The sequence below is a fragment of the Maylandia zebra genome, linkage group LG7, assembly GCF_041146795.1.
Source record: "Maylandia zebra isolate NMK-2024a linkage group LG7, Mzebra_GT3a, whole genome shotgun sequence".
NCBI classification, from domain to species: domain Eukaryota; kingdom Metazoa; phylum Chordata; class Actinopteri; order Cichliformes; family Cichlidae; genus Maylandia; species Maylandia zebra.
Window position 1 is genome coordinate 20,492,989 of NC_135173.1, and position 17,966 is coordinate 20,510,954.

Here is a 17,966-nt window from a genome sequence, read left to right on the forward strand (position 1 = left end):
CTCAGCAGCCGCGGAGCAGAAGCCAGGGGGAGTTGCAGTGACGCGCCCGTGAGCTCCGCCGGCAGCCAGCTGCGCCTGAGTGACCGAGCCCCAGGCCGAGAGGCCAGGGGCACCCCACCTCCGAAGTGGCCCGAGCGAGCCCCAGGCTCCAGGCCCCGATAAGCGGCCGCCAAGGAGTGAGCCGGTGTGTACCTGGACGCCCATCCCCGGACACAAAGAACCACCAACGCACCGATGTCTGAGGGGGTCCGCCACTGGCAGGGGAAGTGGTGGTAGGGGGAGATAGGCCTCCAAACCTTGGAGGGCCTGAGATGTCCCCAGAGAGGTGGCGTCTGATACCCAACCTGACATATAGACACAGACATACAGGCACACACAGACACAAACATCCATTCCCACCCTCATGCTCTCATATGCACTCACTCCACACTCAACCAACGTGGAGACAGACATAAAGAGACGCTGTACACACGATCACACTCCCCAAGCGTACTCTACAAACCGGGTCTAGGTGCCCTCGCCCCTGGAGGGGGGAACTGCACCCAGACCCAGGTGGTGTTTCCCTTTTCCCTGCGGTGGGGGGAGGCAGACCGCCCCGACTCCGCAGCAGCAGGAAGGCTCCACACTCCAGACCGCAGTCGGACGGCCAACTCCTCCTCCTAGCCCCCCTGCTCCAGCAGGTCGCAGAGAACGGGGGTGAGAGAAGACTCCAAACCTCCCTCCACCCGCTCATTGTAATGTTGATGCATGTGTGTTCTAAGGTGCATTTAAAACCCAGGAGGGCATGGAGCTACCTGCCAGAGAGCAGCAGGTAAGCGCATGGTCCCTCCTGCTAGCCCTCAATGTCTACGTGTATTTAAAATTGAGAGGTGGGCAACGATGCCAGGGGTGGGGTGTACACCCTGATGGTACTTTGGACTCCGTGTATCGTGCCCACCCCCAAGATCCTATATGTATGTGTAATGAGAGTGTGAGTAATGTGAATGTCTAAGTTGTGGGATAAAATTGAGGCAGAGGCAGCCAGAAGGGGACAGAGGGGGGGGGTAGCCTCCTCTGCACCCTGGTGACATACCCCTACTCCAAGGCCCTGCATGTGTGGGTGGTTGTGGTGGAGCGGGAAGAGGGAGGCAGCTGGAGATGGGGAGGGAAGGAAGGGAGGGGCAAGTGACCCCTCCCTGGGGCCAGCTCCCCCGCTGACCCCAGTAGGCACCCCCATACTCCGCGACCCGCCAGGGAAAGGGGGCCCAGGCCCATCCAGACCGGGCCCAGTGCAGCAGCGCCGCCCGGCCCCACAGAGCCCGGGACAGTCCACCCAACCCCACCACAGAGAAAACTGCACCCACCCCACCATCCACTCATCTTCCAGACTACATAAGACAATAAACACCCAGGCTGAGATCTTCCTCCACCTCTCCTGTATCTCCCCCTCCTGCAGAGGGAGCTCCTGAGGAGAGGAAAGCTCCTGCAAGATGTGACAATCTCCCCCACCAGTTGAAGAGCCCCCCAGGTGGCTCGACGCACCGGCGGCACCCTGCTCCAGGGCTGGGCCCCCATGCACCCACCCGCCCACAACCCCGGCAACACACCAACCAGGACCCAAGGCCCCGAGGCCCAGTCCGGGTCCCAGCCCAGAGACGGAGCGCCCCCAGAACCTCACGCCCATCCCGGACCCACCCAGGGCCAGCCAGGCTACCAGGTCAGTAACCCACGTCCGTCAGCACAGACCCTCCCCTAGCCCCGCTGCACGCAGCCGCGAGGAAACAGTCACCAGAGAGCCAACAGTGCCCCTAACCGGACATGACCGCTACCCCGGGTTGAGCCCCCCAAGGAAGATGCCTCCGGGGAACCCCCCGACGCCCTAAGCCTGTCCCTACCCCCACACCAATCACAACAGTGAAGGCGGGACCAAACTATGACCCCCCACCCCCACTAGGTGATGGAGCTGATCAAAGGAGCCCAGAGCAATTGATCTGATGTGGTGGCAGAGGCTGTATCAAGACTAATGTAATCTAATAGATAATTTCTATATTGGTTAGAATTAAGATTATTTTTATTTTTCCAGTTCATGAGGACTGTTTTCTTGGCTATGCATAGGGCAGTGAAAACCATATGGGCTATATTGTTTTCTGAAGTGACATTATCTAAGCTGCCCAACAAACACACTAAGGGGGAAGTTGGAATGTTACATTTCAGACACTTCGATAAGTCTTCACACATCTCGCGCCAAAACTTCTGAACTGGTGGACAGAACCAAAGAGCGTGGATATAATTGTCTGGTGAATTGGTTTGGCAGTGTGAGCAGTTGTTGGTAGACGTAAAGCCCATCTTGAACATCCGATGACCTGTATAGTGCACTCTATGTAATATTTTGTATTGAATTAATTGAAGACTGGGATTTCTAATTAGATGAAAGGTTTTTAAGCAAATCTGAGACCAGAAGTTTAGGTCTAAGTTAACTGATAAATCCGCTTCCCATTTTGCAATAGGAAGTGATATTGATTCATCTGTTTTAGAAAGCATTCTGTATATTTTGGATAGTAATTTGGGGGGTTTAAGAGTAAGAAATTGAACCACACTTGGTGGTGTTTGTAGTTCAACTTGACCCGGTTTAAATTTCTTTTTTACTATGGATTTAATTTGTTGATATTCTAAAAATCTTTTCTTGTTGATCCCATATTGTGTAACTAGTCCGTCAAATGAAATAAATTCTGTTCCTTCTAGTATATGTTCTAAATATTTGATTCCTTTATCACTCCAATCTGAAAAGTTTATCATATTATTGTTTTGTAATATGTCAGGGTTGTTCCAGATAGGTGTACGTTTGCATGGGATTAATGAAGACGCCGTCAATTTTAGAAACTCCCACCATGCTGTCAGAGAAGAGCTGATGTTGATGCTTTTAAAGCATTCATGTTGTTGGATGTTTGAGCTGATAAATGGTAGGTCTGAGATCTCTAGATTATTGCAGAGTGCTTGTTCTACATCTAGCCAAGGTTCATCTAAGAGGGTGTGTTTTAGCCATCCTGAGATAAACTGAAGCCTGTTGGCTAAGAAGTAGTGCTGAAAGTTAGGCAGTTCTAGTCCTCCTTTATCCTTGGTCTTTTGTAGTGTTTTTAAGCTTATACGTGGGGGTTTATTTTTCCAAAGGAATTTGGACATACATGAATCTAGAGATCTGAACCAATCTTGTGGCGGTTTAGTTGGGATCATTGAGAATAAATAATTTATTTTTGGTAAGACCATCATTTTTATAGCGGCAACCCTTCCCATGAGTGATATGGGTAGACATTTCCATCTAGCCAGATCATCTTCTACCTTCTTTAAAAGTGGGATATGGTTTAATTTAGTTAGATCTGCAAGCTTGGGAGAAACATTAATACCTAAATATTTTATATTTCCCGATTGCAGTGGTGTAGAAGAGGAATTATGGAAGGAGCAATTAATCGGTAGGACTGTAGATTTTGACCAGTTAATTGAGTAATCTGATATTCTTGCAAAAGAGTTTATCAATTCAATCACCCCAGAGATATTGGTTTGTGAATTTTGGAGAAAGAGTAACACATCATCCGCATAAAGGCTGATTTTATGTTCCACGTTCTTGCATTTTATGCCCTTAATTACTGAATTCTGTCTAATTGCTGCTGCTAGTGGTTCAATAAAAATTGCAAATAGTGAAGGGGAGAGTGGGCACCCCTGCCTGGTGCCCCTCAAGAGACAGAAGCTGGAGGATGTCTGGTCATTTGTTCTAACACAAGCTGTTGGGGAATTATATAATATTTTTAACCAGTTTATGAAAGAGGATCCAAAACCAAATTTGTGTAAAGTTGCAAATAGAAATTTCCAGTTAACTCTGTCGAATGCTTTTTCTGCGTCTAAAGAGAATATTGTAGTTTCTAGGTTTTTACTGTATGAGTAGTCTATCAAATTAAGTAATCTACATGTATTTGTTGATGAGTGCCTACCTTTTATGAAACCAGTTTGGTCAGGATGAATTAAGAGGGGGGTTATTTTCTCCAGTCTCTTTGAGAGAGCTTTGCAGATTATTTTAAGGTCTACATTTATAAGGGATATTGGACGATAGCTTGAGGGATATACAGGGTCTTTGCCTGGTTTTAGCAGGAGATTAATGTTTGCAGAATTCATATTTGATGGAAGTCTGCCCTTTTCTTTAATTTCCAACAACGTTCTGTAGAAAACTGGTTCTAGAATCGACCAGAATTCTTTGTAGAATTCTGCAGGAAAGCCGTCTGGACCTGGAGCCTTATTATTGTGCATACTTATCAGGGCTTCCTGGAGTTCACCTGGTGTCAGTGGTGAATCCAGTGCCATTGCTTGAGTGTCCAATAATTTTGGAAGAGTTATGTTGTCCAAAAACTGATCAATTTCTTTTTTAGATGGGTTTATTTGTGGTGAATACAACGTTTTATAGAAATCCCTGAAAATGTTGTTTATTTGTATCGGTTCATATAATGTGTTCCCAGATGAATCTTGAACAGCACATATAGTTGTTTTTTCTTTATTTATTTTTAGCTGGTTTGCTAGAAATTGACCGGATTTATTACCATGTTCATAATTTTGTAGGCGTAGTCTTTGTACTAAGAATTTTGTTTTTTTATCAATTATCTCATTTAATTCTAGTTTTGTTTTGCGTATTTTGTTCAATGTTTCCTGATCTTGGTGGGACGCGTAGGCTTCTTCTAGTGATTTGATGTTTTTTTCTAATTCCTGAATATTTTTGTTTTCTTTTTTCTTTTTATGTGATGAGAAAGAAATTATTTTACCTCTCATCACAGCTTTCCCTGCTTCCCATAGAACAGAAGCTGATGTTTCGGGAGTGTCATTATAGTTCAAATATGAAGTCCACTCTTTTTTAAAATATTTAATAAAGTCTTCATCTTTAAGTAGTGATATATTAAATCTCCAGTTTTTTCTTGGCGTAGTATTATTCTTGTGCATTAGTGTTAAAGATACAGGACCATGATCGCTGACAGCTATAGGGTGAATCTCAGTGTCTGAAATGTCGTTCAGCAGTGAGCTGCTGACCACAAAATAATCCAGACGAGAGTAGGAGTGATGGACATGTGAGAAAAAAGTATATTCCTTACTGGTGGGGTGAAGGGAGCGCCATGCATCGCAAAGACCAAAGTCGCTCATATATTGTTTGATTATATTTGTGGACTGCCAATTACGCTGAGTTCCCGCTGTATTGAGCCTATCCATGTCTTCATTTAGTCCAAGGTTGAGGTCACCTCCAAGAACAAGTGTGCCATCTAAGTGTTCAGAGAGTGCACTGAAAAAACCGTGAAAGAATGAGGGATCATCAACATTTGGACCATATACACTTGCAATACATAGCTTTTTATCACGTATAGATAGTTTAATGATTAAGAATCTGCCCTCTGGATCTATAACTGTATCGAGTACTGTGAAATTAATATTTTTATGTATTAAAATTGCTACTCCCCTTTGTCTAGAATTATAACAAGCTGAGAACACATTAGGAAACTCAGGTGTTTTAAGTTCATTCGAACCTCTAAGAGGTCTGTGGGTCTCTTGTAATAGGACAACATCTGCCTGTAGTTTTTTGAGTTGGTTAAATATTTTTAACCTCTTTTCTCTGGAGCCAGCTCCATTTATATTCCATGTAATGAACCTCAGTGTACCCATAGATGTTTGTGTATAACTAGGGATGTATGCTGTGTGCGTCGCTTAGACAGGTGGAGAGAATACGTCACTTGTTCATAAATAAAGAGAAGGAGAGAGAGAAAAAATGTGTGGCGAGATGCTCCCTGAGTCTGACTTTGTGTATGCATAGTTACTAATATGAGTAGGCTTGGCTTAAGTGTGTGTCATTATTTCAAAGATGTCTTGGATAAAATCCCCAGAGCCTGCTGTCAGGGACGGCCTCCCCCTCGAGACGAGTGTTTACAGCGAATCCAGCCTGTCTGACTCGAGATAACAAGAGTGTGACAGGATGAGAAAGATACACATTAATCCTGTTATGATACCTGCTCCTTGCTCTGGGACACTGAGTTCTAAAAACAGCAAAGAAAGTTGCTCAAGGGCCGCGCTGTTTCACCACACTTCTTTTTAAAGAAGTGTGGTCACATCCCTGTGGTCACATCCTCACATCCCCTGAGCTTCCCAGCTCAGGGGATGTTAGAGGTGGGCGAATGGAACCAGATATCGACATTATCAATACTACCGCTGGAATTGGTATCAGATCAATTGGGCACGTCTATTTTATTTATAACCTACAGTAAAGTGCTGTAGAGGCAGGTGCATTTACACTCCAGATCTTCAAAACCCCAAATCAAAATACATGAAACGTAAAGTAAAAATAAAAACAGGGATTTATTGGTGAAAATGGGTTCAGAATTGGCAAATTAATGATGATTCATCTCATAAATCTCCCCTAAATGACCTGCCTTTTATTGACCCTGTATTTACTTGGCATTGGTTCAGTATGAAACTTTGCAGTATTGTAAAGCACCGCAGGATGTTTGGTTGCTTGATACATTGCAGCATGTGACTAAAAGGGGGGCGGGTACACCAGGGAAAGAGGGCAGAAGGGGTTGTATCATGTTTTCCCTGCAGGTGACTAAAAGGTGGACAGGAGGGAAGAAGGTGGTGTCACCTCCGCCCGCTGCAAAGAGGGGGTGACAGAAAAACATTGGCAGTGCATGCACCGCGTCATAACTCGCTTGCACACTGCTATATATACACACCTGTCAACAGATACTGAGGTGACATTGTAACGGGCCGTGTCAGCACTGGATGAGTCACACAAATTAGTGCAATTGACAGTTGGTTTTTAAAAAAAAAACAATTTTTTTGGTCAACCTTGATAGATTGAGTGGTGCTTTCAAGAGCAAAGCAAGGCCAGAGAAAATGGCAGTGACCCAGCGACTCCTCTAATGCAAGCTGTAGGCATCAGTCATACCAATACAAAGCCATAATGGAAAAAGAAAGAAGGAGCAGATGGAGGGCTGGAAGACAGAGAGATTCCAGGCGGGCGAAATTAATACAGCACTTTGTGAAGTTTTCAGCACTATGGCTGTTTAGACGCATCGCACGCTATAATCAGGGAGATATCTAATCAGCCCCCAAATTCATTCATTCTGCAGCTTGACAACAACCCAAAACATGCATCCACAGTCATGAAGAACCATCTCTAGCAACAAGGAGGCCTGCAACAGATGGTCTGGCCCCCACAGAGCCCCGATCTCAGCGTCTTGGAGTCAGTGTGGGATTACATGAAGAGAGAGAAGCAGATGAGACGAGGCGTGTTTTCCCGAGATGCCTGGAAAAATCTATTTGCCAAGTACCTTGAAAAAAGTGTTTGCCCACAAGAACCTGGTATTGTTTTCAAGGCTGACCATGGTATTTTCTTTTTCTTCTTACATACAACACTCTGTAAGAAGAAAAGTATACCTTAAAGACTTTTGAGTGAATGCCACTGATACGACTGTTTGTGCTTCACAACCATTCACTGTCATCCATCCCTTCCCTCCTTTGTGACCAACACAACATACCAATCATCCTTCCTTCATCTGTTTATCAATTTTTACATCTTACCTCAATCCACTTACTTCTTTTTCCTTACTCCAGTCACCCACCCCTCTTCCCCAACCTCCTTCCCTCCCTCCACCTGCCCGCCTGCGTTACCGCAGCTTCTACATTACGGCGAACACGGCCGACTGCTCAACATCCATCATTCTGGGCAAATAACACAGCCTTCCATGCCGGCCAATGACCACTATTACAGCCGACAATGCCAACGCCAGAACCTCACTCTGGTCCAACTGGCCGAGGGAGGGGAGGTAAAGAAAGCAAGGGAGGGAGACAGAGAGGTGGGCTGCAGGCCTGTATGCCTTCATTAGACTGCAGCCTTGATCACGGATGCCTTTGAGGGAATTGGACGCCAGCGTACGCCTACGCGCTCACAGCATGTGGGCACACAGGCTGCACATACACATATACATGCACAGACAGAAAGCTGAAGAAAGATTAAAAAAAAAAAAAAAAAAAGATCCTCTCTCCCTATACAGCATATAATCTGCACCTATAGACGATGACACAGTTAAGTCAGAGCCATGCACTTCAGATCAATTAGCTACAGCAGCTGACAGGGTACTAATTTAAGACCCAGACTTAGTCCGGGTGAAATTGAGCCATAACTGGGTTATGGGTAGAACCTGATTAAAAATACATCACAGGCTGTCTCTGCTGCTCAGACAGTAAGCAGGCAGACTGAGTGAGAGTTTTGGGCCCAATAAGAAGTGCAGCCACTGACTGACCTACATCTGCTTGAACTGAGCAGAGCCATAAAACACAACTGCATGCAGGTGGAGTCAAAAAAATATATCCTGCTCAACTCTCGTCAGTCACCCACTTCATCCTCAGTTCACGCTTTCCTTCGATAGAAGTGTCTCTCCTGTAAATGCATCTGAATAGCAATACTTGTAGTTTTCTAGAAACAATACAAAACATAAAACACACAATAATTAGCTCTGCCAGTCATTGCATGGATTCTGCTTAGTATCTCAGCCAGCTCGGGATAGACTGCTGCCAACGTATGTCGCAGTGCAAGTGACACAAACGGCACTGAAATCCTATTTAAGAGCCCAGAGCATCCTGACTGAGATGCAGAAGTCTGATTAGAATCACATTAAAAAGCAGGCTTTCTAAACTGAAATGCCTTTTCCACTAGTTTGGGGATTTTTAATAAGGGATCATTCTACATATCAACTTAAATAATCTGTAATTATTAATAATGGATAAAAAACTGTTTTTAAAACTATATTTAACTATATTACACGCTCTCAGTGTCAGCACAGGTTACCAGTTCAATTTCCTAAAACAGTGAGTCTTTTCTAAGAATTAGTCACACCTCAAGTAGAGCACCAATACTGACTGTGGTCCACCACCACGAACCAGATACGTGAATAATAATAATAATAATGATAATAATAATACACCTGCACCTTCACTTCGAAACAAGCATCTGGTTTTGAGCGTTATATTTTTCTCATCCCCTCTCTCTTTACGTGTGTCTGTGTGTGCTTGCATGCATGAGTCATTAGTTAATAAGAATACAATCATATCCACAAACTTCATAAAAGGCTCTCTGAAGGTCTTTCAAAGATTTCCTTTGGATATTGGCTGCTTTGTCACTCGTTTTCAACCCCATCCTTGTACCTGAGCATTTTTGGAAGAATGTTTTTTTCCCCTTGTTAAACTGACTTATGAATTATTCAACCTTTAAAAGCGGTCAAATCGTTATCAGGATGTAAGGAGGAAGTCAGCTGAGAGGTACAACAGTGAGTGTCTGTAGCCAACTGTAAAACATGGCAGAGGCTCGGTCATGGTTTTTGACTTGTCTAGATTTTGATTCGCAATGCAACACCATTCGGAAAGCATCTGATTGGCTGAATTTATCAGCGTGGCAATGAACCCAAACACACCGTCAATGCTGTAAAATCATACATGAATAGCAAATCTCATAGGCTAGCCTAAGCAGAATGGAGAGCTCAATATTATTAATATAAGGAGTGTTGTGATTGCACGTATTTTTAATAAATCTGTAACCCAATTTCCTTTTTTTTTCCATTTATAGAGCTTTGCACTGTTCTATATGTTTAGTTTTGTAATCCATATTGTGTTAAGTTACCTGGGTAAATATGCTAAATTAGCTGTTTAATCGTAAAGGTAGCGATGAAGACCTTACTTTATTTCTGAGTGTTTTTGAATTGCGGTAATGCTAGTTTAATAGATTGCCATGGCTGGAAAAAGTAAAAAACAAAAGGTGAAGATTCAGCAACGATAACTAAAAGCTTTAGTGGTCCTACAAAATTAAATGATCTATCCTTGAACCCATTTCTACATAAAGAAAATGTAAACACAATGTTTATATAATATAACCTTCCCTGCCTCCGTTTCTCTGGTGCCCTGGTCTCAGCTTTTTCTGTTAGTCACTTCTTAGTTTTTATACATTTTTTTCTATTTCCCTCCTTTTCTCTCCATCTGTACACTTTTTATTTTTCTCTTTACTTTAGGACACAGGGCAAGGTCTTTGCTTTGCCCACTAACACACAAAAGAAGAAATACGAAGGACAGTTCCTGACCTCTTTATGACAACTGATGACTTGAATGACTTTTTAAAAGTAAAGTTTCTTCTCCCCATTGTGGCCATTGTGTTAATAGTTAAGTACTGACCTTACAATCTAAAGTTCCCAAGATGATTGTGGAGTGCTAATGAACTGAATTACTCGGTGAATGGGACACAGATGAATTTCTTTATAGGGTACATAAATGCATTCAACGAGATATGTGGCTAAATAACATCGACAGCATTTCTAACAAATGTGAAGGACTTGAGTGCAGAAACCAAAATGTTATCCTCCCAGGTGGATACTGGACACTGACATACATTCAACCAGCAGTAATTTAGTCAAGAAAAAAAAAAGAAAAAAAAAAAGTATTAGTTAACCCACCATCCTGACATGGTGAAGTCACGATACAGCATCCTCTTCCCCACCTCCTTCCTCTGGACTCTCCTTGGGAATTCCAGATGTGTAAACTCATTCCCTAATAAGTGGGGCTGCATGTAGGCCTGTGATATGAAAAGAAAAAAAAAACAGAAAGAGAAGAAGATTGACGCGCCCTAGGGATAGGAAAAACAATTCCATAGTCTATTAAGCTGGCACAGAGAGCAGGCCGTGTAAGAGAGACAGAGCTAAGCATAGCTGGTGTCTCAACAGGAGGGGAGGCCAGCTCTGCTAATATCTGACAGCTGTGCTTGCTAGAAAGGAGCTGAGAAAGGTTCTTTCTTACCAAGAACTGCAGTCGCTGCCTCTCTGACTCTGGTGTGAACTCTGCTGACATGGGAATGACTTCCCCAGACCGGATAATGATAGCTCTGAGGGAGAGGAGCAGACAAAGCAAAACTCTATTCATCCAGGAAGGGACACAGTTGTTCCTGTAGGCTAAAGGGCACGAGAAGGTGAGCGAGAAACACAGAGACGAAAACAAAGAAGATTCTACAGTCTGCTACAGCAGGGGAAATCACTATTTTTGAACCTCTTTCGAATTTGTTAGTTTTCTCACATACAAATAAACAACATTTTAATGAAGAGGGACGGAATATTAACCAAAAATCCAGAACAAATAAACACTTCACATAAAAGTTCTAAATTAATTTAAAATGTTATTAAGGGAAGTAAGTGTTTGATCCACTACGATCTGCTGCTACAGATTGGTTGTGCGCTTGTGTGCCACACAGATTACAATCAACCAAGCAATTAGAGATACTCCTGATTATAGCTCATTATGTCCACAGACACCTGTCCACAGAATCAGTTTAATTCATTAAAACCTCCCCTCCACTGTGGACAAGACCAATGAGCTGTTAGACCATTAACAAGAAGCTTCACGTGAAGCTGACCACTGTTGGTGTGATTATTCAGAAAAAACTCTCTCTCTCGGTCTGGAGCTCTTATGTAAGATATCACCTCATTGGGTGAAGATGATCATAAGAAAAGTGGTGGAACAGCCCAAAACTACACGGCAGGAGCTTGTAAATGAGCTGAAGGGAGTTGGACCGCAGTCACCAAAGATGACCCAAAGATTACCATCCCCATAGTCAAGCATAGAGGCGGAAGCGTTATGCTTTGTTCGTGTTTTGCTAGGGGATACTTATTTTAGTCAGTGACATACAAATCAATACGTATTTTTATGCAATGTGTTTTTTTCTGGATTTTTGGTTGATATTCTGTCTCTCCATTAAAATAAAACCAGCATAAACACCAGAGACTGTTCCTCACATCCAAGCGAGCAACCTCACAAACTCAGCAGGGGATCAAATAATCATCCCCCCCCCACTGTATCTTACATATACACTCATTGCATGTGTATCACACCTGCTGTCCCCGGCATTCCCCACATAGAGGTTGCCGAGTAAATAGACGACCACCAGCGCTGTGCAGCCACCTGAGATGTTGTAGACCGCCTTCTCCTTTTCTATCTGTAAATCCTAAAAAAAGACAAAACACACAGAGACACAGACAGATTATGATGACGAGGACACATAATCCACAACCGATCCTCTGCACACCGTCATGTTTCTAATCACCACAGCTTTGAAGAACTGTTTTTCCCCATACAGCTTAAAACTGATACTGAGAAAATATTGCCTTGATACTCAAATCCTGTCATGATGCCGTTATTAATTATAGCACCATAATGAATTCATTTATCAAGAGTGCCACAAGTCAAGGAGCAATAAAAAAAAATAATGGAAACCAAAAAGGACAGATGAGAAAGTTTGGAGGGGCCCACTGATTATTACACCAGCTAATTAGCCCAGATTAATTTGGTGCTAATTAAACCAAAAATGATTTGAAGAAAACCATGCCGTCAGTTCATTCATTAGATGAATAATTAACCTGTCACTGAATTAATCAAAGCACTAACGTAAATTTGAACCAAGCCGCTCAGACTGCATTTAACCCTTTTTTGTGCTCTCCGTCTGCTGGTAACGGCTCCTCTGTTTTTTTTTTTCCTTTCTTTTAAATCGCACTACAGAAGCGGGAAGATATTTCAGGGAAACGAGTGACCCCATCAGGCACCTCATTCCCATCCCGGCGTCACTATCAACAGACTGAGTGGGGCCGATAATGTTGGCAAACACATTTGCAGCAAGTCCACCCTAGCACGTTTTTCCCATGAGGGATGTCACCCCTTACTAAAGCGTATCGCCCTCTGCTCTGCCGCCGACGCCCTCCATCTGAATACAACTCTGTAAGCGTGCGAGCATTGCAGTGCGAGCAGTGTGGTTCTCTGACAGGAGACAGGAGTGGAATGCAGCGTGTGCGCACTCTGTGTGCATAACTATGTGTTCGTGTCCAGATGTAAGATGCATTAAGTGTGAATCTGAGTGCGCGTGTGTGTGGGTTGCACTCCAGCAGACACTCCTGGGGGTAGGGGGCTGAAGGAAGGGGTTGGAGGATAGGAGGGGTGAACAAATGTGTCCTTCACCCTGGATGAATTATGAATCCATAGCGAGCTATGCATATTTATCCTTGCTGTATCCAATACCTCTTGCTGCAGGCAAGTCTTCAATAATGAAAATGTCTGCATAAACATCTACACCTTTCTCCTGTGCGCCTGAGCCAGGAAGAAACAACTGAGCTTTAAACCAGAAGGCAGACCAAAAAAAGAAAGACGTAGAGCAGTTCAACGCTCATACATGCTCATCTCTTTATACCATACTACTATAAATGCTGAAGCGCTTTTTGCACAGCCCTGCATCTTTATTGTTTCCTGGAAGGAAGAAAAATACCATCAAGTAATACTGGTAGGTCTGACATCCCTGAGTGTCACATCAGTCGTGCAACATATCAACAAACTAGCCAACATACCAACAACTAAAGGGACATTAAGTGAATTAAAACAAATTTAATTGGACATTCTAACAAGGAGAGTCCAACCAGAATTAAGCAATTGTTTCCCACTTCAAAGTACAGCAAGTATACACAAAAGGTATCGTACGATTCACGCCTATATCGCATCAGACAGCTGAATCTCAACTCAGTGAAACACAACTGGGAAAACATTTCATAAAAAAAATCTTTTAGCTGTACCAACCCATCAACCAATCAGCCCATCAACCATGTTCGTTGCGGAAGATGACTAACTGGTTCTGCAGGATATCTTCCTATCCTAAGTTTTTCCTTCCCAGTGTCACCAATTGGCTGCACAGGAGGTCCTCTGACTGTTGGGGTTTTATCTGTATTATTGTCGGGTCTTTACATAAAGCAGGTTGAGGTCACTGTTGTTGTGATTTGGTGCTATATAAATAAAACTTAATTGAATTTGATATTTATGTATAGTGCGCCCATAAATAATTTGGATGTTGCTGTTTTAAAAAAAATCTTTAAGTTGCTCTAAAAGTCAAAAATAGACACGAGGTAGACTCACATTTTGTGTGACTGCATTTTCGAAGACCAAAAGTTTTTTGTGTGTTGTTCTTCCAGTCAGGAAGGCCACAGTACTGCTCAGACCAGCCTTATCATTTAGTGAGTTTACTGAATCAGTGAGAGAGCCCAAAGATATTAGGTCCAAAAGCAGGAAATGAAAAGAAATAACTCAGGACAGTCACAACAGGAAAAGAGGATTAATTTCAGGCAAGAGAGCTCTCATGATCGACAGTGTGGCAGGTAATTAACGGAATTAATCATTTTTGAACTAATTAGCGACAGCAGTAACTATCAGTTGATTTTGAATGCAGAAAAAGACCTTTGGGTGAAATCTTTTTGCAAATTAGAAAAACAATCCTAGCATCAAACACACACTCACACAGCCACAAGCCTATCTGACAGGACAGGTACTATTCACTACTGCTATACTATGGCCATATGAAAAACAATGTTTTCAAATGACTGTATGCAGGCCTGGTGGTGGGACTCAAGTGAATGATATGAGGATATGAGGGATGAGTCAAAACATTTGCACAGTCGACTACTGTGCAAATAAATACTAGTTTTGTGTCTGCATGATAAATATACTGATACAGTAAGCAGCTTGTTAGCTCAGTACAGGCTATAACTTTAAATCAAAATGTTACACTGTCACATGAGAGGTTATGTGCAAAACTATTTTAAAGCTCGGGCCACAACACTTTCAAATAACCTGTGATTATAACTCGTACGCATATTTCTCTCGTTCTGGCTCTTACGTATTTTTAACTGATGAGCTGGTATTTCAGCCAATTAAGCTAATTAAGCTAACCTTGGTTTGAGTCTCTCTCCTAAAGCTGCAAAGCTAATAGGCTAATTTAAAAAGTCAATAAGCATGTTGTAGCTTTTGAAAATGTAGTTCTAATGTAAGCTTACAAATCAGAGACCAAGCCCCACAGTTCAAAAATAGTGGTAAAATGTACAAAGACAATTATTATGGCTAAACTCGATTATACGATGTATACATAGTAAGAAGTGTATATATGATATGATCTAGTGAGTACTGACATATTTCCTGCCCTGGCTTTAGATACAGCTCAGGTGATACACCTCCGTCTATCAGCTAACACTGGTTTTGATATTTACACAGGGTTTATCAGGCCTCAACAGCCCCTCTATTTCCAATGGGGATGTGTGCCAGAACTGAAGGTGGAGCCTGCTGATAAGATACAGAGATTGAGTGAGATCTTTTTTGTGAGACCAAACCTTTCCAAGACTCCCTGACACTTTCCATTTTCTTTCTTTCTTGCTTGCTTTCTTTATGGGGGGGGGGGGGGGGGGGGGGGTAAAAACGAGCTTCCTTGAAGAAAAACAGGTCTACAGTGGGGCAAAAAAGTATTTAGTCAGCCACCGATTGTGCAAGTTCCCCCACCTAAAATGATGACAGAGGTCAGTAATTTGCACCAGAGGTACACTTCAACTGTGAGAGACAGAATGTGAAAAAAAAAAATCCATGAATCCACATGGTAGGATTTGTAAAGAATTTATTCATAAATCAGGGTGGAAAATAAGTATTTGGTCAATAACAAAAATATAACTCAATACTTTGAAACATAACCTTTGTTGGCAATAACAGAGGTCAAACGTTTCCTATAGGTCTTTACCAGGTTTGCACACACAGTCGCTGGTATTTTGGCCCATTCCTCCATGCAGATCTTCTCGAGAGCAGTGATGTTTTGGGGCTGTCGCCGAGCAACACGGACTTTCAACTCCCGCCACAGATTTTCTATGGGGTTGAGGTCTGGAGACTGGCTAGGCCACTCCAGGACTTTCAAATGCTTCTTACGGAGCCACTCCTTTGTTGCCCGGGCGGTGTGTTTTGGATCATTGTCATGTTGGAAGACCCAGGCTCGTTTCATCTTCAAAGTTCTCACTGATGGAAGGAGGTTTTGGCTCAAAATCTCACGATACATGGCCCCATTCATTCTGTCCTTAACACGGATCAGTCGTCCTGTCCCCTTGGCAGAAAAACAGCCCCATAGCATGATGTTTCCACCCCCATGCTTCACAGTAGGTATGGTGTTCTTGGGATGCAACTCAGTATTCTTCTTCCTCCAAACACGACGAGTTGAGTTTATACCAAAAAGTTCTACTTTGGTTTCATCTGACCACATGACATTCTCCCAATCCTCTGCTGTATCATCCATGTGCTCTCTGGCAAACTTCAGACGGGCCTGGACATGCACTGGCTTCAGCAGCGGAACACGTCTGGCACTGCGGGATTTGATTCCCTGCCGTTGTAGTGTGTTACTGATGGTGACCTTTGTTACTTTGGTCCCAGCTCTCTGCAGGTCATTCACCAGGTCCCCCTGTGTGGTTCTGGGATCTTTGCTCACCGTTCTCATGATCATTTTGACCCCACGGGATGAGATCTTGCGTGGAGCCCCAGATCGAGGGAGATTATCAGTGGTCTTGTATGTCTTCCATTTTCTGATGATTGCTCCCACAGTTGATTTTTTCACACCAAGCTGCTTGCCTATTGTAGATTCACTCTTCCCAGTCTGGTGCAGGTCTACAATACTTTTCCTGGTGTCCTTCGAAAGCTCTTTGGTCTTGGCCATGGCGGAGTTTGGAGTCTGACTGTTTGAGGCTGTGGACAGGTGTCTTTTATACAGATGATGAGTTCAAACAGGTGCCATTCATACAGGTAACGAGTGGGGGACAGAAAAGCTTCTTACAGAAGACGTTACAGGTCTGTGAGAGCCAGAGATTTTCCTTGTTTGAGGTGACCAAATACTTATTTTCCACCCTGATTTACGAATAAATTCTTTACAAATCCTACCATGTGAATTCATGGATTTTTTTTTCACATTCTGTCTCTCACAGTTGAAGTGTACCTCTGGTGCAAATTACTGACCTCTGTCATCATTTTAAGTGGGGGAACTTGCACAATCGGTGGCTGACTAAATACTTTTTTGCCCCACTGTAGATCCTTTGAGGGGTGAGACTCTGCCAAAATCAGCTTTTGGGTAGTTTCTCAGCAGGAGCAGAGCTGACAGTGTTTTGTTCCAAGAGGAAATGTGTGCCATTTGAACCAAACTGCATCTAATTTTACGGAAAAATGATTACTGAAATTAAAATAAGTGACAGCTCGGGAGGAGAGTAAGTACTGTAATTAGAACCCATTGTGTTGTAAGAAAAAACACACTGTGACCACCTGAAGAAACAAATTAGTGTAGCACTGAACAATGAACCTAAAATACACTGTATGTGCTTTAAAATATATGATTTAAAAATAGCTCTTTCAGGGGCAAGTTCGGGAGGAAAAGAAGCCAATGTTGGTTGCAAGTAGAAAAATAAAAGAGTAAGGAGGACTCCACCACAGAGAATGTGCTGCCTTTTCGGTGAAACACTGAATTGAACCCGAAACCTGATTTCTACTAATTAATGCCACAATGTTCAACAAATGTTAGCCTGACATTGTTTCAGTAATCACCCTGACTGTTTCTAAAAACATCCCTCACAACTTCGAATCAGCAGTTCAATAATCAACAATTCACAGTTGAACTTTTAGTTAACTAATCCTGCAAAAAGCATTGCTGTACCTACAAAGACAGACGAGCACCAGTCCACAATTTCTCTTTGGTTGGCAGTGCGGCTTCTTAAACATTACTAACCACACACTACCACCTAGTGGTCAACAAATGGAAGCACTAGACGGCATTAAGCACTGATTTCTCCGAGGAGACTGGTCCACACTGCCATTCACCAATATCTGACCCGTGTTACATTTTACAGTTAGAATTTATGATTTTGCAATCAAAAGGATAATTCAGTGTCAGGCCTAGCCTATTACAGGAGGGGGTTTACCTCCACCACACAGATATTAGTCTAAACATGGGGATGTGTGGTGTACACAAGTGTAGTGACACAAATTGTGTTGTGTTATAAAGAACATATCACCTAAAAATCTTCCAAATCAAACATGTGGCGATCCCTTGTGTATAA

At 43.0% G+C, this 17,966-nt stretch overlaps 1 protein-coding gene across 2 annotated transcripts in view; it reads right to left on the minus strand.

Annotated features, from left to right (window-relative positions):
* The window catches only part of ppm1h (protein phosphatase, Mg2+/Mn2+ dependent, 1H), a 47,821-nt gene that overhangs the window by 14,777 nt on the left and 15,078 nt on the right, over positions 1-17,966 (minus strand). For both annotated transcript variants that reach the window (XM_004563837.5, XM_076886033.1), the window contains 3 exons: positions 11,922-12,034; positions 10,837-10,921; positions 10,497-10,615 (listed from right to left, as the gene is read on the minus strand). In XM_004563837.5, the coding sequence (XP_004563894.1) occupies positions 10,497-10,615; positions 10,837-10,921; positions 11,922-12,034 (317 nt within the window). The remainder of the gene's footprint in view (positions 1-10,496; positions 10,616-10,836; positions 10,922-11,921; positions 12,035-17,966) is intronic.